Genomic DNA, 26,360 nt, shown 5'->3' on the forward strand with positions numbered 1-26,360 from the left:
ATGGTTTTGTTCAGTCTGTTCACCATAATCAAAAAAAATGTAAATTCATACACAACCTTCCCAGTAATTTGTTAAAATTGTTATTTTAATAATTGTAATACGTTCAATCAATTGCAGGACAACAAATATTCTCATTAACAAACAAATGTTTAATAATTGTTGATTATGATCATTTAATTTAATAATTGTAAATGTAATAATTGTAAAAATGATAATTTAAGACCAAACATTTATCCAATAGAAATCTATATAGATATACAGAATGACGTACACAATCATTCAATAACAAAATAAAAGGTTTTTAACCACCTGTCAGTGTCTCGTGGTTTTTTTTACTGAATTAATGACTTGTCCAAATTCGATAATGCAGAACAAACCAGAAGAATTTTATCCACAGTTGCCACAGTGTCTACTGATCTTCGCTTCACCAAGTTTACAGGGAGTGTTTGTTTCAGAATGCAGTACTTTTTAATTCGACCAATAGCTCTTTCCACGTGAATCCTCAACCTTGACATTTGACGTGACACAGACACTTCTTGTCCTGAAAGCTGCGTCTTTCCACGGGTTGAAGCTGGTATGAGTAGCTGGACTCCTTTTGCAGCAAAATACTCAGGGAAACTGAACCCTCTGTCAGCCATGACAATGTCTCCCTCTTCCAAAAGATCAATTAAACCAGATGATTTTGTGATTGTTTTGTCACTGGCTCTACCACCCCAAGACTTGGAAAGGAATGTGATTGACCCCGTTGGACTGATGCCAACCAGGAATTTGATGGTGTTGTGGGACTTATAGTTGGAGTATGTCATTGTTCTTGCACTGAGTGATGTTGGTCGGTCAATAAAAATCTCGCTGCAGTCTATGATACACCTCACTGAATTGAATGGGGGGGTTTTGAACAAGTCAGGAAGATTTTTTTTAATCTCTTCCCTAGAAGGCCAACGAATTAGAGAGCTGAAACGCTGTGTCATCACGTTTAACCAGTCGTGAAATATTGCAGAGATTGTAGCACAACTGCAATGAAACCTGAAGGCAAGATCTTTATGAGTGAGGCCAAGTCTCAGTTTCATTAAGACCAAGTAAAACTGGAGAGGTGTTGGAGGACTATGTGTTCTCGGACTCCAAGCAGTGGTGAGATATGTCAAAAGGGCAAAAAACACTTTGCATGAGCGAAGGCCAGTGTAGAAGTGAATGATTCCATCATCGTTTAAATCCACATCAGATTTCCGTCTTTTCCGCTCACTGGTGAGAGTTTGTACCTTTTTATGTAGGCTTCTCACTTGCTCTTTGTAAGATGTGTTCTGTTTCTGCATATCTTCAATATCACTCATTGTGAGATCTGTTCCAACACACATATCATTGAAGGACTTAACTTGAGTTACATCTATGTCCATGTCCTGCACTTCCTCAGTAGGCTGAACTCCAATGCTCATCTCAGAAACCTGTGACGCCCGTCTCAGAGACCTCTGATACCGGTCCATATTTCTGAAGGTATCAGGTCTGTGAGGAAGCTTTGATGGTATGTAATCTGGATGTAGAGGATCATCTGATGGCTTTCCTAAAGACACAAGTAGAAAAACATTATTGGGATAGGTTATATATTTATATTATATAACGACCAAGAGCATTTTTAATATAATTATCAATAAACTAGCTAGTTAGCTATCCGTATGACCCCTGCACACTGTCTGTAACACAACAGGGCTTGTATTGGTTATATTTTAGGTATCATGAACAAATAATTAACATTTTACAGCAAGTCTAATACATTTACAATTGTTAAAAACAGATTTGTTTATTACTTTAAGATGATTTGACTGCTTTTGTCGATCTCTTTATTTATAAATCGCTTTGGATAAAAGCGTTTGCTAAATGATTAAAAGTAAATGTTTAAATTTAACAAGTTAATGAGAAATGCAAAAAATAACCATACTGTTCTTGTTGAATCCATTAGTGCAAGTTGGAATTAACATTAAAAAAGCTTAATAAGTGATTAAAAATGTTGTTTATCGTTATATTTCGTAAAATAATGCAGTTAGGTAATGTTACACAATAAAACATTATTGTAAAGTGTTTTACACTGCTGTCAGCTGAATGGATAATTTAGCTAGACAACTAATCTAAGGCTACTTTTCTGTTATAGCCCACAGAACATTTAGAAAACGGAATTACAAATATCAAAAAGCTAACGTTAGCTATTTGACATTACATGCTATCGAGTTACATGTGAAAACAATGATGGAGCCAAACTGCTAGCTCAAATAATTATTCATCACACTTAACTAATTAACGTATAAAAATAAAAATAATTTAGTGACACAAATGTTTACTTACCAGAGATAAAATGTGTGCTGCATATCCTAGAGTTGCTTGTTGGTATCCAGCCTTCTCTCTTCACTGCTGTAATCCAGGCGTCACGCTGATTTTTGTTTTTAGGAAATCTATAAGCTTTAATTTCCGAAAGTAAGTTAGTTCCAGGCCTGAGTGAACAGCCAACAACCGAGCAGCACGCTCCTAATTTAAATTTGGACATGTTTTATCGAATTAGTAAGAAAATAATCGATCAATTGCCATAAAAAAACGCTTCCCGTCTGTTGTTTTGAATGTGCGCGTTAACTAACCGGAAACGTCTGAGGGCCAAACACGTCACTTCCTTCCATCCGCAAATAGCGATTGAAATGGTCTATAGGACCGGTTACAACTACAAAATAAAAAGTAGTATAAAACATCTTAATTTACAGATAGAACAATCATATTTTGTACATTCTTTAAAGGGTCTATTACTGATATACTTTGAGAATTTTACTCCTGCATATTTTGCTCTTAAGACTTGTAAATTTGTTTACGGTCACAATTGTGACCAGGGGCTCGTTCTTCATTCTTCTTACACTATTGGAGATGCAGAGAACTTGATAAGCTTTCTGTTGTGCCATTCACAAAGTTTATCTAGCGCTATAGTTTTGTTTGTTTGTTTGTTTGTTTGTTTTTTTGCCAACTTAGGGTATATTATAATTTTAATGAAGATAATGCAATCATGATGACCATGCCGATTATGACTTACAGTCCCTCATTGTGGCATACACTGTAGACTGCACACATGTTCCCATCAAGGCCTCAATGAAGGGATTTTGTGAACAGAAAGGGGGCTTACAGTGTAAATGTTTAGCCAAGTTACTATTACAATTTTTAATATTCCAGATTAGTAATATTATATCAATATTTTTAAAAGGCAGTTGACTGAGTAATCTCTTAGATGGTGTGTGACCATGTTCCATATCACAAATCAGTGTGAAAGCAAAATGGCCAGGATCTGTGCATGACTCAAGAATTTTAAGAGATTCACAATTATGAACATTATTTAAACATGGTAAGGAAAATTATAAATATCAAACACACGGTATTACATACACTTATGCTTTTTCCATTATACAGGTGATTACAACATGGATCCTGCATGGAGACAGGTGTTTTATGACCCCATTCCCTGACCCAAACCCCAGACCAGTTACAATGCAGCTCTAGGACAAGGGCACACAATGAAATGAGCTTTGGCCAATTAAAGGGAAGATTTCAGGGTCTGAAAAGCCTGAGGGTTGAACTAATATGGTTGCACCTGACATTGGGCCTTTGACATTGCATGTGCCATATTACACAACACTGCCAACATCAGAAAAAGAAAAATGTTTAATTAAGCCTAAAATAAAAGACAAGACAAATTTGCAAAAGTCTATTTGCTTAGAGTTTTATTTTAATTGTTCTTTGTAAAGAAAAGACAGTTATTCAGTCATCTTTTTAAAAGAGATATTATGCAAGGTCAGCAATAGTAGCTACTGTATTTTACTCTGAAGTTTATTTTGAAGCAACTCTATTTCTAGGGCATTTTTTTCTCCCCCTGATTTTTTTTTTATTTTTTATAAATACTCTAAGATTTATATAGGGAACGCATTGCACCATGTGTCGTTTGTGTCACACACCAACCCGGTATCACGAAAAGACGTGAAATAATCACGTTGGTCCTCTTTGGAAAACGTGTAGATGTCACGGTTTAACCTAGCCTGGCATCTCAGACCTAGATTTCTAGGTTTAACCCCCTCAAACGTGAAACTTACACGTTTTCATTAAACCGAGAAAATGGAATTTTGTTTTATTGACGATCACTGAGAAATGTTCTATTATTTAAAATACAAAAAAAAAAAAACATTTATTATTTTCAAGGTGAAAGGATTCATTTGCCTTGATCCACGCCGAAAAAAACCCGTCTAAATGTCACGTAATGAAGTAATGAGTAAAAGGTCTATTTTTCCGGCATCCTCCAGCTCCTCGCTAAAACAACGTATTACATTACAAATGCAGCGAACACATAGCTTGTCTCCTAATCTAAGGTGCTAACCTATGGCACTGAAGTTACAGGAGTTTCTTCCCGTTGCTAAGCAACGGAATTAGGTCAAGTATAGGGCATTTCAGAATGTTTGTAAACAATAGGCACCGCGATACTTCCGGGTGGCAGAACGCGAGCGGCTTCCATTGACTAACTGAAGAGATCCAGCCGTCAACTGAACAGTTACACAGTTAAAATCAATTTTTGTTGATCAAAGTTGAATCTATGGCGAAAATATGTTGTGTTTGGGGTTGCGCCACCAGATATACAGCAAAAGGTGTAGTTTTTTTTATCGATTTCCTTCAGAAAAAAGTAAATCTATCCAGCAGAACCTGTGGGTGAGGAGGTTAAAGCGAGTGGACGTCGTCAAAAGTGCATGTCATCTACTAATTATGAGCCTGAGCCCGATTTAAACCCAACCATTTTAATACGTGGGTCGTTATATAACTGACGTTCTCAACTAACTTAGTTATTTCTATTACTTTCTATGTTACTTTCTTTTGAGCGGTGAGTAAATGCTTCTTCATCGTAAATGCTTCTGATTGGCCAATGCGTTCAATAAATCAACACATATCTCTGTGATTGGCTACATCGCTCATCGCTGCAGTCACGTTATAAAATGAAACTCTGCCATGTAAGTCATTTCTATTTTGTTTTAGTTGTTCTTGTTGATTTCTGCAACAGATGAATACAAATGTATTCGTTTTTATTTGCTTTATTCATAGATATTTCTAGTTTGCGGGAGTCCCGCGAATCGTTTTATTCTCCTGCAATCCGCACACACAGAGTGCATTACCGCCCGCACTCGGCCATCAGATCTAGTCCCGCGCCGCGGTCTAGTGTGTTGGGAGTGCACGTCTCTAGATCAAAGAATCTAAGCTTTAATGATCATGTTAACTATGTCTGAATTTGCACCACGTCTGTTCTTGAATCAACTGTTGAAATGTAGATTAGGCTTCTGCCGGCGGTGTGTCTCCCTCCATGCAATTTACTAGTGTTGCCATAGGGACGCTTCGGCTTTTGCCACCCGGAAGAACGTCTTTTATTGTTGTGACGTCATGGTGAATTGTCGTATTTAAAAGGTTATGGTTAACACGGTTAACGTGGTTTAACGTTGATGTAATACGTTGTTTTAGCGTACCCTTTGCTTAAATGAGGAGCTGGGGGATGCCGGAAAAATAGACGTTTTACTCATTACTTCATTACGTGACATTTAGACGTTTTTTTCGGCGTGGATCAAGGCAAATGAATCCTTTTCACCTTGAAAATAATAAATGTTTTTTTTTTTTCCATTGTTCAAATATTAGAACATTTCTAAATGATCGTCAATAAAACAAAATTCAATTTTCTCGGTTTAATAAACCAGGTCGTTGTGGCGAACGTGTTAACGCAAACGTGACGTGTAAGTTTCACGTTTGAGGGGGTTAAACCGTGACATCTACACGTTTTCCAAAGTGGACCAACGTGATTATTTCACGTCTTGTCGTGATGGTGTGTGACACAAACGACACAGGGTGCAATGCGTTCCCTAACGTTATATGAGTCTTCAACAGAAAATAGAGTTTAGAAAAAGAAAAAAAATCAGGGGGATTAATAGAACTTATAAGAAAAAATTGCACTAGAAATAGAGTTACTTCAAAATAAACTTAAGAGTAAAATACACTATTTCACACAGAGTAGCTACTATTGCTGACCTTGCATATATCTCTTTTAAAAAGATGACTGAATAACTGGCTTTTCTTTACAAAGAACTATTGAAATAAAACTCTAAGCAAATAGAGTTTTGCAAATTTGTCTTGTCTTTTATTTTAGGATTAATTAAACATTTTTTTTCTTCTTTTTCTGATGTTGGCAATGTATGGCACATGCAATGTCACAGGAGCCGTCAGGCTAAACTACCGCGCTGCGCTAAAGGATTTCCCGTATCAGTCGCAATCTAATCCTGCTAACATGAAATAAGCCTGCTCGCGAGCAGGTTCAAGCTGACGGACCTGTTGCTATGACAGCAAGTCCAGGATGAGCATCGAAGAACCAAACAATCCAAGATCATGGCAAATCGCCAACAATCAAATCCAGCTAACTGAGTTAGCGACGTACGAAGAACGAGCCCTAGTAGTATAACACAGTGCTTCAATTGAAAACAGGTATTAGCTGGTATTGGCAATCCTACACTGAATATGACACACCTGTAAGGGGGATGGATGATCTCGGCAAAGGAGAAGTGCACTAACACAGATTTAGACATATTTGTGAACAATATTTGAGAGAAATAGGCCTTTTGTGTACATAGAAAAGGGCTTAAATCTTTGAGTTCAGCTCATGAAAAATGGGGGCAAAAACAAAAGTGTTGCGTTTATATTTTCAGTGTAGTTATCAGTATCCCAGAAACTTTTAATGTGTTGGACCTTCTTGACGTAGACCCCCTTCACCCACCCGCACCCCCAATTGAAAGTGACTGTGATAGTGATGGCTCAGATAGGGAGTACCAGGGTGAAACAGCCCATTTGCCAGGTAGACTATTGAATGGCGAGGTGAACTATCTGGCTTGGGCAGATGTTCATGAGAACCGATTCGCTCGGTGCAAGACTCTACTTCCGTTCTACATCCGCATCCCAGAGTGTGTGGGTCAGTACTTCCGGTAAGATGGCGATGTTTTACACCAGATGTCTCCGAGATCTGCCCAAGCTAACCATATCAGATGTCTACAGACTCGTCCGAAATGAATGCTCTACCCCCCCGGAGTAAACGGGAAAAAGGGTACAAGATGTACCTTTCAAGTTTTATTGACAACTATGAAGGCAAGTTTGAAATTGACAGCAAAACACATTCACATTGTGGTATCTTTAACTAGCTAGCAGGAGCTATTTAGATAACATTTAGGTCAGTTTTCCTGTAGTAGAGATCTTAGATTTATTACAAGTAATTGTTTTGACGCGCTTGAAACAAGCGTGCTTGAAACACGCTTTGACGTGCTTGAGCAGGCGTAATGTGACACGCTTGAATATGACGCGTGTTATGGAAATTTTTGTACCTAGATCTTAAAAAATAATTAAAGTACAATGAAGTTCTCGAAAGTCATAAGTACACGTTTATTTCTTGCAAGAAAGGCAGTTCCCACACAGACAGGGTCTGATATGAGAAGGGCAAAGAGCTTCCCATTTTACAGTTTATATACAAAATATCACCCTCCAAGATGTACCCCCTCCTCTTCGTACACAGTTTCAATTCCCCTTAATCACACATTTCTCGCTCTTTGTCTTGTGCCTAACGCACCCTAAGTTAGTTATTGTCACCGGGCAGAATCTTATGTCCTTTTTACCTGGCCTGGCTGTCCTATTTGCAATTTCCCTGACACAACATTTACTGAAAATGCACATCTATTGTATAAATCATCTCTGTCTAAAACAAGAAAACATCTATGCTTATAAAACACACAAGCATATGTTCAAAAAGAAAAGATACATAAAAAATAAGATACAATGAAAGATAATATGATTGGTTCTTCACTTACTGCCTCTTCTGTTACTAGGTAGAGGCAACTTTCTTTAAATGATTACTTCAGAGATGTCAGGTTCGAACTTAGTCATCTGTCTGGTTCCATTTCTCATATTTGTTATTTATACACACAATCAGGTGTTTGACACATACACATATTCATCTGAAGTACAGAATGCCTTAGTACATTGTCTCAGATACTCAGCTGTTTAAATGAGGTCAAATGTCAAAAAATGGTTAGCTTAATATTCAGTTTAAAATTTCCCTTACACACGCTTGAAAATAGTGCCCAGCTTCCAATGTGACCGGGACTATTACGCAGAAATTAGAGTATAGTTCCTATTCATATCAGCCTAGAAAATCGCAACTTTACATTTTCCGTCTGTCGTCTTAGTGCACGATGTAACTATAGAAGAGTCAAGTTTTAAATAGGAAAAATATCGAAACACTTTGGTAATTTTTTGGGGAGAAATGCTAATGGTCTTGTGCACTTCAATGATGTATGCTAAGCTATGATAAAATTGGTACCGCCAGAACCGGAGATCGGCTGAATGGATTCAAAAACGGTAAAACTCAACAGTTTAACTCTGGGGGGGTTGTAAAATTAGCGTATTTCCAAAAAAAAAAAAAGTTTTTAATCGTTAAAATTGAAATGACATATAAAATTAAAGTATTTTTTACATATTGTCTAGCACTACAGCACTAAGTAATAAGGTATTAACTAAGTAATACAGAGTTATTGTTTCTTTTTTCCTAAATATGACCTAACTGTTTTCGAAGGAGCAAGCGCCACAAAGCAGTCCGGGGGGACTTGCCAGACCCAGATGTCCTGAAGGTCGACGAGGCATACCAGGACTTCACGGCAGACCTTGCTCCGCTAATTACCACACTCTCCATAAGTGGTGATGTTCCCCTCGTTGATCCAGCATTTGGGACGGTTCAAGAAGGCAGCCCTATTTCATACCAGCACCCAGTGCCAGTGAGTAGGGTACTCATCCAGCTCCCAGGCACACCACCTCCACCACCCCTGCCGTTAGATGGTCACAGGCTGGACCCAACCACATGTTCCTTTGTGTGCACTCACCAACAACACCTACATGTAATGTCGCTTAACATCACTTTCGACATGGCAGGATCCATCGAGATGACAGAGTGGCAGCGCAGAGTGGCACAGCCTGAGGAAGATCTGAACTAAGTATTAGGTTTTTATTGTTTATCTTTAACCCGAAAACCTGAACAATGAAATCTCAACGCCGATTGAACAATTAACAAATCTCTATAAAACTAGAGCTAATGTCACTAATGCAGGCCTACAATTGACCTGAGACCATACCTTTTTTACTGGTTGCAATGAGAGCCCGATTGTAAAATGTGGATTGTTGATATTGTATGATTGAATTAGTGTTGTCCTTATGAAATCCTACATGTTCTAATGACATCTCTGGTGCATTTTTATTTTAATTTCAAGACAGTAAAAACAAAGCTAATGTCATGATGACAATGAGACAAAGAATTTTTTTAAGAAGTAAGATCTTTGATTCATTGCTGAGTTGCCCATGCCTTCACTAATGGCCCATTCTGATAATTAACCAGGAAGCAGGCCACACTGAACAATTCATCAATGTTCCCGCATATAGACAGTGGCATGTCCTTGTCGAACAGTTTGTTCTCTTTCACTCTCCTTATGCACCTCAACACATGCACTCTCAGACTTGCAATTGACTGTGTCTGTCTGACATCCTCTCGACTCATTTGTTGTTTGTTGCTGAGAAAAGCAAGGTGGTACACCTTATGAGGAGCAAGGTTGTCCACAACAAACCCTTTGTCCACCATGATCGCCATACCTGGCTTCAGAAGCTTTACAATCCCGGACTGCTTTGAAGATCTCGCGATCACTCATAGAGCCTGCATACAGTCCAGACACAAAGGTGACCGCACCGTGGGGTACCATGCCAATCATGGCCTTGAATGTTGTGTGTGATTTGTAGGTTAAGAAAACCTCACTCTGAAGGAGCAGCGAAGATGGCATCTGACAGAATATCTCTGTACAATCAAGGACCACCAGTGTATCAGAAAAAGCTGCGAACTCAGGTGGCATGTGAGCTCTCACTATTTCTGGAGGAATCCAAAGGTGCTGGCTTCCCAGCAGGCAGTACAGGAAATGAGTCCATGTGGAAATGAGTGTTTGTGGTCAGATTGTCATCTCTCCGGATCTTCTGCATCCACTCAGCTCGTACTGCAGCGTCAATGGGGAATGCATGAAAGCTTTTTTTGTAACTCGATGAAACAGTACATAATGGCACACAACAATGAAGTGTTGAGGCTGTCACCCTCTGAAAGGCAAGTCGTCTCTTTTGAATTTTAAAAACACTCATTCTGAAAAATCTCTGTGGAAATGGAACTCGGTCGCTGTTGTCTCCCGCTCTCTGTCAGAATACCGGAAGTATTCACTGAAAGTACTGGCCCACACACTCAAGTTTCGAACGTCAACGGTCGCCATATTGTGCATGGAGCGAATTGTGTGCCCCACACATGACACAACGTACGGCCCATCTTCAGTTCACTGAATGAGTGAACACACATCTCCCTGAAAATGGACTAGGACAGGGCCCAAGTGTAGTCATGGTCTAGCCCATACGGTACAGTAACAAGCAGAAGTTCCTCCAGGGTGTAACTTTGTACATGACAACCTTTTCACCTCAATAAGCCTTGGATGTCTTGGAATGAATTGTGTCAATAGGTCTAATTGAAGAATTTGAATGAATTCTGACTATGTTGTTTCCCACCGGCCACTATTGTGACCGAGTATAAAACCTAATGTTTCACTAACTTAACCAACATAAAATCAAATTAAACCGGTTTAAACGCGTTAAGATGATACATATTTTGTGTTATTCCACATTTGAAAAAAGAGCAGATGGTTTCGGGAACATTGGAAAACATTGCATCCAGGTGTCGTGCCAAGGATCTTACCCCTGAAAGGAAGTGTATCCCCAGTCGCGGGAGCGCGCTCGCATTCAGCATAAGGTTGGTCATTGCTATGACCAAGGTAAATTAAAGTATAACACATGAATTGTTTCGTTTTCGTTTTACAACAACAAATGGAGGAGGGGGGATTGGTCAAAGCAATGACCCATCTTATGCTGAATGCGAGAGCACTCCCGCGACCGATACACTTCCTTCCAGGGGTAAGTAAAGGACACCTGAAAGATGAGACATGTTTTTTAGCCAAGTATGCATCACTTTGTGAGGTCTAACTTAAGTCACGATTAACAGATTATGTTGTGTTTGGGCTCTTTTTAATCGTGAGAATGTTGTCAATTAATGTGTTCGATTTAATCGTGAGAATGCTGTCAATTAATGTGTTCGATTTATCACAATCCGTGCATGTTTCATTGAGTTATGAGCTGAAACGTCACATCAAAACAATATAGCGTCACTGCTAGTGCTATAACATTACTTCATTGGTTTGCTTTGTGCAACTTATAGTATCGGCAGTCCTGTGGGAGAAAATGCCTTGTTGATGCTAGAGGTCCTCTGATGGCTACTTCCAGCAGGATAATGCAAAGCTCGAATCATTTCAAATTGTTTTCATGAACATGACAATGAGTTCACTGTACTAATATGGCCCCCACAGTCACCAGATCTCAACCCAATAGAGCATCTTTGGGATGTGGTGGAACGGGAGCCTCATGTCCTGGATGTGCATCCCACAAATCTACATCAATTGCAAGATGCTATCCTATCAATATGGGCCAACATTTCTAAAGAATGCTTTCAGCACCTTGTTGAATCAATGCCATGTAGAGTTTAGGCAGTTCTGAAGACAAAAGGGGGTCAAACACAGTATTAGTGTGGTGTTCCTAATAATCCTTTAGGTGAGTGCATATACAAAGTTCTATGTGCGCCTGTGGGGGTTTGAGTGTTACAACTCAATTAGGAATATCTTAAGATCTCAGTGATTATGGTTAGTTAGCGTTCAAATCAGATGTAAATATCTTTACATCTGATTTATGTAATATTTTGAGTTTGGGCTCTTTTTAATCATGAACTCCTGTAAATAACAATGTGTCATTTTTTTCATGATTGATGTATGTTTCATGAAGATACGAGTAAAAAGGCCAAGTCTAAATTACCTTGCTTGGCTATGTGTGTCTGTGGATTATTTTTGTGTTAGAACTCCATAAGGAATATCTTTAGTTCTGAGTGAGGGATTATGTTTGGACTCATTTTAAGTGTACAAATCTGCTGTAAATAAAGATGTGTCAACTGGAGCGTTTAATGAAGTTACGAGCGGAAATGTCCTAAATTAAGCACCCATAGATGATTTACATATGGGTCTCTTGAGGGGCTTCTTGTACAAAACCTTGCTCAAGTTTAGTAAAATGCCTGAAACAATTATGCTTGTTGTATTCTACTCATTAAGACCTTTCAAATGAAATATGGCACATGACTATCTGAGCTGTATGATGTATTTGACTATTGCAGAATGTTGCAAAAAAGTACTTTATAAATTATGAAAACATTTTATTTTTTTATTAGCAAATAACTCAGCACTTATCAAATTGGCTACATTCGTTGTACATTTCAGAGTCTAAGCTTTCAAATGACACCTATTTTGAGTTGATCAAGGTAATATCTTTGAAAAAAAATATTATTAATTTTATCGCAGCTAGGTGGCGCCTGCTTGGCGGTACACTCAATCCGTTTTAGAGGGATTATATCACTCGTTAGGAGTTGTGATTAGTTGAGATTCTAAACTTTAAAATTACACACATTTTGTGTTATTACATTCAGTGGTTGCCGAGTAATTTGATTATTATTTTTTTTTCATGGGGTGGTGTTGGTTAGGGCTTAAGGGGTCAACATCTCGCACAGAATCTTGAGAAATCACTGCTATTTTGAACCTCATATCTGCTTGGATTAATAGAGAGCCTAAGTTTTTTTTCATTTAAAATGTATTTTTTAAATTGACAAGCATCATATGTGTAATTCAGGGCACAATTCAAAGATCGAAATATTTGCTGTCTCGCGCCATTGACTACCATTCAATATCTTTCCGAAATAAGGTCCCATGGTGGTCGACCGGAAAAGGTGGGACTTGGGCTCTCTATCCACAAGTTTCCTACGCCCCATGAGGCCTTGCGTCAAAAGTGGGCGCGACTTCCGGTTGGAAGTAAACAAAGCGCGATTTGACATGCTTGACACTCGTTCATTCAACAGTTGACAGTCATTCAACTTATAGCGATCCAAACTAGCTAACGATGTGGGAACACCACCTCAACGAAATTCAAAAGGGTGAAATAACAGTACCCTCCGCAGTAGTTGATTGGGAGTATTATAATAACATTAATAATCAATACTCATCAAGACAAGGCATGGTGACAGACAGTTGTGCGAGCTGACAAACAATTAAAATAAAAAAATACACTTAGTCATTGTGCTTTGGAGTTTATTCAAAATTATAAATGAATGTGCTACTTGAATACATTAACTGGCACATTTGGTATTCTGTCAACACAGGCTTTGATCCTGAGTTTAGGTGTAACATCAGTAGCGAACAGCCAATCACAGCATGCTGATAGAGTTTATAGAATATTAAGAATGTAAACAAATGTACACAGGAAGATTCGTCGTCTTTTGGGAGGTGATGGAAACTACAGTCGTTGGCAGGATCAGAGACGGGCTCTGCAGGATCACTCAGATTTCGTTTTCAGCTTATGTTCAAAACAATCACGTTCAGTTTAGTCCGGTTATACATACAACCACGAACAGCACATGTTGTCCCTGAGCTCCGTAACGACATCTCTCATAAAGATTTGCGTCTTTAAATAGTAAAATAATTCTCCGAAAAACAGCTAGCCTCTTCGCTAACTAACACACAAAATACCATTGGAATGCTACTTCCGCCGCCTCACCGGAAGTTTCACCCACTTTATTTTTTACAGGAGCGCCCCTCGGAAACTTGTGGATAGTCGTGCAGGGATGACGTCAGAACGCGGAAGACTAATTTGCGGCTGGTTGCTTCAAGGTTTCCTCTGGGGTTTTTCAATTTGAGTAAAATAAAGCCTGTGGTAAACAACTTGATATGATACGTTTTGTTCTGCTGCAACACAAACTGAACACATTTGTGCCCCAACTCATGTTTTCAGAGTGTGTGTTTTATTTACTTTGTTGAACAAAACGTCAAAGTATGGTCAATTTGTTTACTACAGACCTTATTTTACTCATAAATTGGAAAAACATTAGCGAAATCTACCGTGTTTTGAAGTAATCCCTGCATCACTCTATAGAGGGCTGCTCAACACAAAGATCCACAATCTGTCCTGACTTATGTAGAAGCCCACACCTACATTCACTTCCTCATTTGTGTTCAGCTATTGAGTAAGTGGGTCTGGTTTCCTGTCAACATGCTTTGTTTTTTCAGTCAAGTTTCAACATGCTCCGGACACTTCTTCAAAACTGTCGGGAATAGTTTTCTGTTTGAACTGGGGAAGCTGTTTGGAATCGGGGCAGAGCTGAATATGTTGTTATTGGTCAAAATCCAGAAAGGTGGAAGCATTTTAGCACTTCAAGTTCCATTGTCTCGAAGACTGAAAGAGTTTTCATGGGACTGTGCTGTAGTTGATGTCTTCCATTTAGCTTTTTAATTCTGATTGTATTTGGGCTTAAACTCAAAGAAGTTGTTTATTGGTCAAGATTATCATATTTTCTCTAACCCAAAAAGAAAAATGAAAAAAAAAACTATTGGGTTTTTGTGATTAAGTGTACAAAAATACTGTTGGCAATGTGCATACATCACTCGCCTGATAATAATGGGTAGATCCCATTTCTTCAGGACGTCTTTGGTTCCTTCAAGCTGAACACACATCCTGATGAACACATTTGAATAGCAAATCTGGCCATTTTCCATGTGTGGTTACAGAAAGAGGACATGCCGCAAATTATTGAGCTTTAAAGTGTCCAGTAAGAAAAAGTACTGCACTAGAAGGACAGAAAATTGTTTCTGAAATATGAAAAGCATGCAATCAAAACTTACTGTGTTGACACTGAATTTGCCTGCCGCTCACCTCATTCAAATCCAATGTCAAGATTCAGATGGATTGCTTGTTCATGTTTGCTTGAGGGATTGCAATCAAAGTCCATTCATCTTGATATGATCCGTTATGTACACACCACGGCATGATCACTGCTGTGATGTCATTGATAACTATTAACACAACTTATGTCTACAGTAGTGTAATCTGAATTTTACACTAATCACTTAGGGTGTGTATGCCAAAAAAGTAAGTATTTATACAAGCTGCCCTAGAACACACATGAAATAAGCAGCACAGTAATATATTCCGCTCCCTGTAAAGTATGCATAACCACACGTTGGACAAATAACAGTTTAATGATTAGCAGAAGAATGATGCATGGGAGGACAGACTGCCATCAACCTCGGAGCATATAGTGGCATGATGGAAAGTTTTAGGGGGATTTCTAAGACACCCGTGTTGTATAACATCCCATGCGTCTTCCTGAGTGCGAGTGAATCACTTTTTTTATGTCCTAATGAACCACTTACACTGGGAGGGTCACATAAGCTGAATATTATGTTCATACTTAAAAGCAGTTGAAAATAAGAAACTATTTCTTTCTGTTTTCAATTATTCCTGCAACAGACTGGCTATTCATTCAGCCAGGAATGGATTTGGTTGCTGTCAATCTAAGAAAACCACACAACCCAAAGAATTAGAATACTCAACCCATAAAATATCTTTATTAGATATTAGATGTCATATGGACTAATTGAAAGGAATTGAACAGACACACACACACACACACACACACACACACACACACACACACACACAGGCAAAACAACTCATGGATGAAAGATAAATTAATTTTAATTGCAAGTCAATCTAACATAGGTACCTACAAAAATGCATGGGCTTTGAGTATAAATATTTAAATATGATGCACGTTGCAACCCTGTGCTTTCGTTTAATCTTAATTTACAACTATTTTATGTTAATTTTAGTAAATTACTTGGCCCAACCCAAACCAAACCCACCACAACCTCCATTAACTGACTGGTTCTGTGCAGTACAGTTTCTCTAGAAACTTGACCACAACATCAGTGCACTTGTTACAAACAAGTACTTTTTACTTTTACTTATTGTCATGTTAAAAAAAAGCTGCCTTACATGGGTAAGAATCTGAAATAAATGGTACACATAGGAGCCTCACTTTCATGACAGTGCAGTAGAGCCTCCGAAACGGTCCTGAGGACACCCTAACAACTTCAGCTTCAGTTACACGCTTCCACATTTCACGAATATCGCTGACGTGTCCATGTGAGGTCATCATCTGGTTGTAGATACAACTATGATAAGAAGCTTTTCCTTCTCCCGAGAAGAACAAGTGATCCTTTGGAGAAATGTCCATCACTTTAGCAGCGATTCCAAGAAAGACGTCATCAATGTGAAAGGAAGAGTTTATGGTGAGTGACGCTTGATAGATTCTGGTAGCTACATCTCTGGAAAGGACATACCCTGATCCAGGGGTGTAATCTGGGTAAGACACCCACGGGTACATGTCTCGGGACACGTAGTATTTGCTCTCTTTATCTCGAACGGGTGGCGAACCGCGGTGTACCCTTCCTATCCAAAGGTCTTTGCGGCCGATCCCTTGCAAGTAGCGAATTAAGTTGGGAATGTGGACAAAGACGTCGTCGTCTGCAGACATGAGGAACTGGGAGTGGTGGCAGTAGTTTTCTTTCCAGCCAAGCTGCAAAAGGAGCTTCAGAGTGAGGTTGTGGAAGGTGTCTTTAAAGTCCTGCTGGATGAGGTCATGATATCTTTGGTCCTCGAAGAACAGCTGCTTCTTAAGTTTGCTTCTGTACTCTGGTTCGGGATGGAGGCCGAGAGCAAACAGCACCCTCACAGTGACACCCAGCGTTTTCTCAATGTACGTCTCATTTCCCCAAGTAGAGCGAATGGCCTGTCTTCTTACAAAGTTCTCGGAAGAGCTTTTCACAAAGAGCAGGAGCAGAATGTCTTTCTTATCACACTTCCTCTCATGGTTTATGAGGTATCTGTACTTTAGAGCGTCTTCAGGATTGACTCTTAAGCTTGCGTTAATGAACGTGAAGCTGTTGAGAAGGTGGCGGTAAGAGAAAGACACTACGTGGCTTACGACGTTATTGTCAATTTTTTCCCAGTACACCATGAACAGTAAAGCGCTAAAGCACACTGGTATTAGCCGTAGTTGGTATTTTTTGAATCTAGGCATTTTGAGAATCATCATGACTTAGGTTTCACTTAGTCATGATGGCCTTCAGAACGTGTCCAAGTCTGGGTTGGAAATCCGAGAAGCAGTCTGGTACTGTGATTGCTCCGCTGCCACTGATGTTGAAGCCCTCGTCATGACAAAAGATCAATGAGACCAGTGTGATTGTGGAAGTCTGTAAAAGAAACGTACATGATCAGCTGACTTTCCCTGTACAAGGATGGCCAAAAGCCCAATTCGGACGGGATTAGTTTTACAAAGGTAGATGAAGTAATGATATTTTACCCAAGGACATCAATAATTATAATAACTACGGCCAATAGGGGATTATCACGCTTCCGGGTTTCATGGGCGGGATTTGTCAACTTTGTGCATGTCCACTTCCGACGCAGTTCAACAATGGCTGAGACGAAGGCTATATATATATATATATATATGTCACTGCTCTGTTCCACTTTGTAAATCTAACCAACAACGTCAGCCCTACGCAAGTTTTCATGGATTGGATTCCCGACTGAATTGAGTATAATAAAGAACTGGATTAAAACTTTAAAATAAAACAGCACGTTTGTTTGCAGCCGGCACTTTAGTGAATCAGAGGGATTCCGTATAAATAAACTTAGTGTAGTCCGTCATCAGTTCGCCAGCAAGTTCGGTGATTCAACGGAAGTGGCAGTGCACAAAGATCACTGAATCCGGAAGTCCTACGTATCAGCGTGATAATCCCCTAGTCACACAGGAGAAGTTATCTCAGTAAAACTAGCAGAAGTAGAAGGGGTAACGGTCCAGTCGAACGATGTATCAATTAAATTCAGATTGGATTATGTTGGTAAAAGGCACTTAGCTAACGCTAAAAGAAGTTGTCTCCCTCTAACAAGTGCTTTCCGACCTTCTTTTTGATCTGAATAGTATATGGATTGAGATGCCACAAACTTAAAACTTTTTCAAACTTTTTCAAGCGCCTCCATACTTGAAACCGAGGAAACTACTTTTAAACAGGAAATGGCGAATATAGACCATTTCACAAGATGTAAATAAGACTGGTCCAGAAACACAGGACCAGTAAAACGTTTCAGTTTGTAACTGTTTTCTTTATTTCACATGTAAAAAAAAAAATCTTAAAGATGTTTGTTTAACTTTTTGATTCAGTTTTAAATGTTCTGTTGGTTGTATTTTAACCCAGCTTTTATGTAGTGTTAAAAAACTGAAACAGGAAGTGCTTCTGGACCAGTATTGTTTAGATCTTGTGAAATGGTCTATATACATCATGTGCTGAACTTCATGTCGTTGTGATCCTTTATAAGAAGATATTTATGAGAAAAAAAAAATCAATGTTGCCTTGGACCCTATTGACTTAGTATATGGACAAAAAATATTCACAATATATTCTGTCATGTTCCACAGAAGACAGAAAGTCAAAAGAGTTTGGAAAAACATAAGGGTGAGTAATTGACAGATTTTTTTTTTTTTTTTTTTTGGGGGGGGGGGGGGGGTGGCAAAACTATCTTTTTAAGGTTATTTTAAACTGCCATTGACAATATGATTGTCGCCTATCCTTACATTTCTACCATTAAACATGCCTTCTGCTAAGAATATTCAGATCAGTACAGAGGAAAAACAGAAACAAAACTTACATGCAAATTCATCACAGTAGTGAAAACACAAAGCATTGTCCTTCAACTTTCAGCGGTCATTGGGTGCGTTTCATTCAAAGTGAATGGTTTAGCAAGCTTTGGTGGTTATTTCTAAAGCATGCCATTTTGCAAAATTCTGTTTTGCATGAAAGTAGTCTATCCAACTGTCAACCAAGCAAGGTTTGTTGCAAAAGCCAAGCTCTAAACCCCGAAATAAAGCAATACATATGTCAATCTTTGCTACATTTGAGTAACCTTTTCATTGAATTGTCAAGTCTAGGCTTGCAAGATTTTGCCATTGTTTGACCTGATGGAAAGAGCAACTAGGCTACAAAAAAAAAAAAAAAGAGTTACGAATAATAGAAGAACAAAACAATGATTTTTCTATACAATCCTAAAAAAAAAAAAAAAAAACATCTTAAGTTATGCAATGCAAATATGATGCAACGTAAATGCACATGTGAAGAGAAAAACAGGCCTGGGGGCAGGGATAGCGATACATGCATTTAAAATGTGTTAGTATTTGAAATACAAAATAAAGTTTTGCATTCTGTATTTTGAAATATTTTGCATTCTGTATTTTGAATGTGAATTGAAATTATATTTGTATTCAAATAAAAACAAAATGTCCTCATCGTATTTGGTATTTTATTTTGATCATTTTTATGTGAGGTTACTGAGGCATTTTGTATCTTTATTTTGAAAACATTCATGCATTTATGCCCGTTTCTGTTTTCTTTGTTGAAACCCAATGAAGCCTAAAGTGGCGTGGCCTGGGCCGGCCATTGCCATCTTGGCAGCGCGTCACCTCTCGTCACTCCCGGATAAAATAAAATGGGCAAAGAGGCGGGACGTGGGTGGAGCTGAGGTGCTAATGCTATATGCTACTGGCCTCGGGCTAAAGTGACAGCTGATTGAAGAAGTAAAGCCAATGTTAAAGTTCATGTTTTTGCCCTTGTAATATTATTTAAAAAAAACTTACCTAAAAATGAGGCCGTGTATCGTGATGAATTATTACTCTGCTAGTTTAAAAATGTATTATGCAGTAACTTACAATATTGCTCTGAGCTTGTGCGTGTGACAGTGATTCATGCACATACATGTCAGTCAGCATGGCATCGCACGTCAAGTTCGTAAAGAGCTTTATTCAGTCCATTTTAAAATCTGATTTTGGCCGCCTCCCAATTTCTCAAATGGGTTAAACCCAAATTACCACAAAAGTAAATGCACTAGAAATCCGTGTCATTCAAGGGCGTGCAGCATATATTGCATGGACGGAGAGAAAGCACTGACACCTGCGGGATTTTATCTGCCAGTTCTTTTTAACAAACACTAAAAGTTAAATAAGCATATCAGTTCCTTGAGAGCCACAGTAGCGCATAACAAGTGTGATATCTATATAGACGTATTTAAAGGTGCCATCTGTAAAAATTGAGGTTAAAATATCCCAAAAATGAGCTACACGCATCAAAAGAATGAAAAGAAATAAGGTTGATGATGTCATTAAAAAAACCTGAATTAGCATGCTAAATTACTAGCCCCGGCCCGGCAGGTGTCGTAATACCAGTTTCGGCCATGGGAGGCGGTATGTGGGCAGACAACATTACCACCAGCCAAACTGCAATAGACGAGCAAGTCGCGCGGCTTGTGTGTACTTGAACCTGATGTCAGTCGTGTGGAAAATACAGCCCACTACTACATTTCAGTTCAGGGAAGAGTTCAAAAAATGATTGGTCAATATTATGCATGAGGAATACATTTTGGTAAGTTGTAACATACTGTATCTTTCAACAGTGTTCGGTTTCTTTTTCCATTAGCTAGTAGAGATGATCGGTTCACGTGCGTTAGGGATCTGTTGTCTAAAGCACCAAAACTGTATTTATTGTTTGAATTGTGTAATAAAATTAACAGAATCTGAGAGCTGACATCGGTCTCCGTGTCCTTTTCTGTGCATGACAAAATTGATGTGTGGTGTGAGAGTGTGTGAAAAGTGTTGTGAGAGTTGGCAGCTCTGAAAGACGCTAGCTTGGTCCACATCAGGGAATGCTGTCTGTCAAATTAATTAAAACTAATGATAAAAATGTAATATGAACAAAACGAATACCATAAAACTAGAAATAATAGCCTGGGCTTTAATTTTCCCATATCGTCGAAATGCACCGACTTGTCTATGAGACGGCCTTTATAATTTAGTATTGAGATGTTGTTCATTTAGTTTCTAATCTCTGAAAATCTCCAAATGCTCCACGTGAATCTGCGGCCTTCCAACCTTTTACTATCGTGTCAATTGATTTGATTAATATGCATGCACGAGGGAGACAGAGCAACACAGCACTCGCCCGTGTTGTTTGAAGACATGAGAGTGCGTGCGGCCGCGGAGGCATTTCTGGAGGTATACTGCCCCCATCTGGTATGGAATATGGTGTATGATTTGATTTTAAATGCCAGAGGGCACCTTTAAATCTAAACTCCAAAAAGCAACAAAATTGTAAGACATCCATTAGTGCATTGCGAGGCAAACAACTGGAAATACAGCGCTGGTTGTTCTCTCCATACTCAAAAACGACGGAATCCAATAACGTGGGCGGAGGTATAATGCGTGTATTAAATTGTATGAAATAATCCCGAAAAAAAGCACAATCCCGGCAGAGATGGCAAGTACTGCAGCGGCTGGATTTAGCTAGGGTGACGCTAACAGACAGCAGACAAACGGCCGCAATCCACCTGTCACTCAAGTGGCCACGCCCTTAATTATGCAGAACTTTAAGGCTTAATATAATTTTAACGGATGAGTTGTAAAAGTATTCACCTCCCTCACAGTCGTCATGAAGGGCAAAATTAGCGATATAGACCAACCACTATTTGCCACCAGCATGTTTTTTTTTCTGCTATAAAGTTAGACATTTTGCCATGTGAGAGATACAGATTTGACTCGCTTTTGCAGTCAGCCTCAAGCGGCCACTCGATAAATTGCAGTTTAATTCACTTCCATGTTGGTTTCAAGAGAGAGACAGGGACGTTGCCGCTTGTTCAGAAAAAGGAAATTTAAAATTGCATTTGATTAAAATAGAGCATCACAGTCCCGCCCACAGCCGGTGCTGGAGGTAAAAATTCAATACATTTTCTCCATTGACATTTGAGATATAAGCCATAAAAACGTGACCATACATGGTAGACTCAAAACCAGCTAAGACTGCACTAAGTGATTGTATATACTCATTTAAACACCAAAAGTTCATGGGGCACTAACCTTGTTTTAAGATAAATGCCTTTTATTCACGATGTATTGGATAAGTACTTCATTACCCACAATCCTAAACAATCCCACAATCCCACAGTAATGCATCTGATTGGTGGAAGTCGTGTAACTGTCTGGTTAAACCCGCGAAGGTATACGTGAAGACTGAAGATTGTGTAATGACGTAGGGCTAAGTTCATTGGTCGCACCTCTGAGACACCCTTGCGCCATTGGATGTTCAGTTGTCACAGCACAGCCTATGAGCGAGCCAGATGCTCAATGAATTAGCATGCGCAGCTGCAAATGCGTTTGCTTCAGTAAATCAAGGAAAAGGAGTTTCCCTGCACAATCACTATATAAAATTCACTAGAGGAAAAAGGCTCTTTCACGGTGGCTTCAGTCAACTTCAGTGAGGCGCGGTGGTTTATGGGACGAGTAGTTCCTTTGCTCGCAAATGAAATATGTACACAGTCTTGTACCCTTGACTTTTTTTGGATTTTCTCTTCGTTTTTTCACTCGAAATGATATGTTGTATGCTTATGAGTTCAGCCGTAGCTGGTTATCCTCAGACATGCTCTAATACTCTTTAGATATGGATTTTAAAAATGGGAGAAATGAATGGGAAATTTACTTCCAGCAGACCGGTGTTCTGTCGATTTTTGCTGGCTTGTCGAAAAACGCTACCGTAGCGCAAATTGATCACAGAATGCCGATTAAAGTCGTATGAAATACAATTCTAATACAATTCTAAGTTATGAGTAGCTACTGTATACTGTAGACTACGGTTTTTATTTTTAAAACGGTGTGAAAAGTAAAAATTATCATAAAATATTCATCTTTGACTTGTCAAAGTACACCTTTTCTTATAGTAACTGAAACTTTCAGTTATTCTTTTTCAGCTGGCTGTACAAATATTCATATGGTGGTAAGCATTTTTTAAAGGGAAATTATCCATTATAACAGGAAAATGTACCTTTTGTAAAAAACAGAAAAAAAAAACAACAACAAAAAAAAAAAACTGTGAGTCTGCACATGCGCATAACCGGTAAGTAGGAAATCTCGATGGGTAGCATGAATTGTCAGAACACCGGTGTTCTGTCGATCTGTCCTACCTTGTCAGATTTTCCTACCGTAGCGCAAAATTATAGCCATATCTATCGGTTCATCCTACCTCGTCGTAAAATCCTACTGAGCGTTTACTTCGCGTCTGTGACTAGTACATAAAATATTTCAGTGTAACTTTGCCGAATTTTCTTATTAGGCTATGTTACGGTGATTTTACAGTGGAAAGTAAGTTACCTCTTCAGATTGTCCTATGAAATAAACGGTAGGATGATTTTACGTTGCAAAATACCTCATCAGATTGTGCTACCAGTATGAAATAAACGAGTAGTATAATCGTGTGTGTGTTTATATTTTACACCAAACAATCAAATCAATTCGCCGCCAATTCATCAATTTAATGTGAGAGTAAACAGTTCTCATTACTGCTATTATATCTTTGTATAATAATTGTCATAAATAGTGAAAAAAGATCTCGCGCAAGTAGTAAAATATTATGGGCGTGTTGTTCAGCGTGACAAAAATGACGTATTATTGATGTGCGCATGCGCAGTAAGACTTGGTAGGACAATCTGACGGGTAGGATGGAATGTCAGAACACCGGCACCAACGCTCTCTTGGGCTGTGGGTGGGACTGTGATACTCTATGAAAAGTGAAGCATCAACTGAAGAATGCTTCAGATCCCACGAATGGCCATTACTGTACATCTCAGTAACTCTGGAGACACAGTTCAGATACAAAACTTAAACAAGCACAGCAACAAGATGTTAAAAACAGGATAGGTCACCCAATTTTTAAAATTTTGTTATGATTTAGTTCTTCAAAATGTATTTTGTTTTCCACAGAAGACAGTTATACAGGTTTGAGTAAATTATCATTTTGGTGAACCCTTCCTTAAATGGGAACTTGATAAGTTACACAAAAATGTTGTTGAAAAAAAAGTGTTTCAAAAATGGTTAATACTAAAAACAGGCATAACTTTTAAACATGAATCATTTTAACTCAAGTGGAGTTCACCTATTCACCTGATTTATTGGGAAAAAAATGACAACATAGCACTCTGCATCATCTATTTAAAACACTTACACTCTAAAAAATGCTGGGTTGTTTTAACCCAATTTTGGGTAAAATATGGACAAACCCAGCCATTGGGTTACATTTTTAAATTAAATTTTTTACCCAATGGCTGGGTTTGTCCACATTTTACCCAAAATTGGGTTAAAACAACCCAGCATTTTTTAGAGTGTAGTAAGGTGTTAAATCATAAGTTTTAATGTAATTCTGGTGTCTGAACGCTCAGATGTGGCCACAAAAAAGTGGCCACAAAAAAGTATCAGGACACAAAATAAAAAGCATAATATTTGCATAAATAACCGCATGTCAAAACAAGTAGCAACTGCAAACAAATAGCCTGTTGGACTTTCCCCTCAGAACAACCTGCTTCTTTTCTGAAGCTCTGATCTCTTTTTATTTACAAAGGTTGAGTTTTAAGCAAGAGTTAGTGGATTTATGAATCCTCATAAATCAGTTAAGGATTGATGAATCCTCATAAGTCAGTTCTCCTCACGTTCACCAGAAAGTGTCCAAACACCTTGTCATCTCTTTGAACAGTGTAACGTTAACTGTGTTTTATCCTTTTAAACCTTTTTAAAAGTTGTGTGTGTGTGTGTGTGTGAAATGGTTTAAATTAAAAGCGTGTTTGTGCAATATTTCCGTTTAAGTTTGACGCGCCACGTAATAAGGAATATCACAAGTTAATGGTGACTAATGACAAATTTGTTATTCGGCTAATTATATTTTTAAACAAACCAAAAAATTAAATCATAAGAATGACTTACCAGGTCGGTTGACAGCAGAACGCTGTTGTGGTTGGCTCGTTGACAAACTGTTGCTCTGTAGAAGTTGTTGTAAGTGACTTAGCCACATGGGAGGAATGAGCGTGTGTGGACACTCCCAACGTCTTTAAATTAATGTTAAAGGGGACGCGGCACGCCTAGATATTTTTCGTAAAGTTAACTTTTACGGTCTCTAACGTTATAGGCTACTGCTCTGAAGCATCTAATTACACACACAGTCACACAGCGAGAACAGCATTTGGGTACTATATGTCATTCATTACCTTACAGCAAAACAATTGATTGATAACAAATAGACTAATAATCCTTCCGCCAAGTTATTCAGAAAACTTTAGCAGAATGATGACAGATAGCCTATGTAACTTATGTAATTAGGTCAGGTGTTAAAACAGGGCTAATTATTCAGAACAGAACTTTTAAAATGTTAAAGGACGATCGTATAAGTTAATGGATTTTTTTCACGGACTGTGATGACGCGTTGTAAGGGTCATTCATCCTGTTTTTTATTTATTTATTATTTTTTATATATATCAAATGTTAAAAAAAACTAGTTAAGGCTGCTGTTGTAAGGGTGTTTCTAATTGCAGTGGCTGTGGGAGTGATGCGGAGCACAAAAATGTAGCTATATTGATTAAAAAAATAATAATAATAAAAATTCTTCTTCTGCCAAACAATGTAGGCTAATTCCTAAGAAGCAGAATGTTTGCCAATGCTAATGTGTGTAGATAACTTAAAATAGCTTTGAATGCGGCTCAGCTTTCATAAGGAACAGAACGATACGGGTTCTGGAAATAAAAACTACATTAATGAAAGCCTATTCATAGGGAAGTTGATTTTGAATGATAATTATAAACCTTTAAAGACGGAAGCTATGTTAATCTTTAATATTTGAAGAGTTCAGATGCAAAAGCCTCTAAGTGCCATTTGAAATTTTCTTCTAAAATGATCATTTTTATCAAGCTTGTAAATTTAAGTTCAGAAATTTCACTTAAATGGCAATGAAGATTACCTATTAATTGTCATTTAAGTGAAATCACTGAACTTAAATATACAAGCTTGATAAAAATGGTCATTTTAGAAGAAAATTTCAAATGGCATTTAGAGGCTTTTGCATCTGAACTCTTCATTTGCTTTTGCTGAAGAATTCAGCATTGTTTCGGCTTATATTTAACCCTGTCTTCACGATTTTTTTTTCTAAATAAAATTATTTTTTTTCAAACTAAAATATAAGCCTTCATTTAATATTTTGTATTTTTTAGGGGATTTTATGGTAGCCTACTTAAAGGAGTAGTTCACTTTTAAAAAAAAAAAAAACTTTTGCTGTTAATTTACTCACCCCCATGTCACCAGGGGCGTCGCAACCGTGGGGGATGTGGGTGTTTTAACACCCACACTTTTCTCGGTGAGAGTGTTCAACACC

At 38.3% G+C, this 26,360-nt stretch overlaps 2 protein-coding genes across 2 annotated transcripts; both read right to left on the reverse strand.

Annotated features, from left to right (window-relative positions):
- Positions 1-273: 273 nt before the first annotated feature.
- On the reverse strand, positions 274-2,681 carry LOC120474855 (uncharacterized). The gene is made up of 2 exons (XM_039665461.2): positions 2,332-2,681; positions 274-1,555 (listed from the first exon to the last, which is right to left on the reverse strand). Exons 1-2 carry the CDS (start codon positions 2,528-2,530, stop codon positions 333-335), a joined length of 1,422 nt encoding a protein of 473 aa, XP_039521395.1. The 5' UTR covers positions 2,531-2,681; the 3' UTR covers positions 274-332.
- A 13,066-nt stretch (positions 2,682-15,747) lies between these two features.
- Positions 15,748-25,059, reverse strand: b3gnt5b (UDP-GlcNAc:betaGal beta-1,3-N-acetylglucosaminyltransferase 5b). Its single transcript, XM_039661296.2, has 2 exons — positions 24,923-25,059; positions 15,748-17,324 (listed from the first exon to the last, which is right to left on the reverse strand). Exon 2 carries the CDS (start codon positions 17,165-17,167, stop codon positions 16,046-16,048), a length of 1,122 nt encoding a protein of 373 aa, XP_039517230.2. The 5' UTR covers positions 17,168-17,324; positions 24,923-25,059; the 3' UTR covers positions 15,748-16,045.
- Between the last annotated feature and the right edge of the window lie 1,301 nt (positions 25,060-26,360).

Source organism: Pimephales promelas, chromosome 5 (genome assembly GCF_988280905.1).
Source record: "Pimephales promelas chromosome 5, fPimPro1.hap1.1, whole genome shotgun sequence".
Taxonomy (NCBI): domain Eukaryota; kingdom Metazoa; phylum Chordata; class Actinopteri; order Cypriniformes; family Leuciscidae; genus Pimephales; species Pimephales promelas.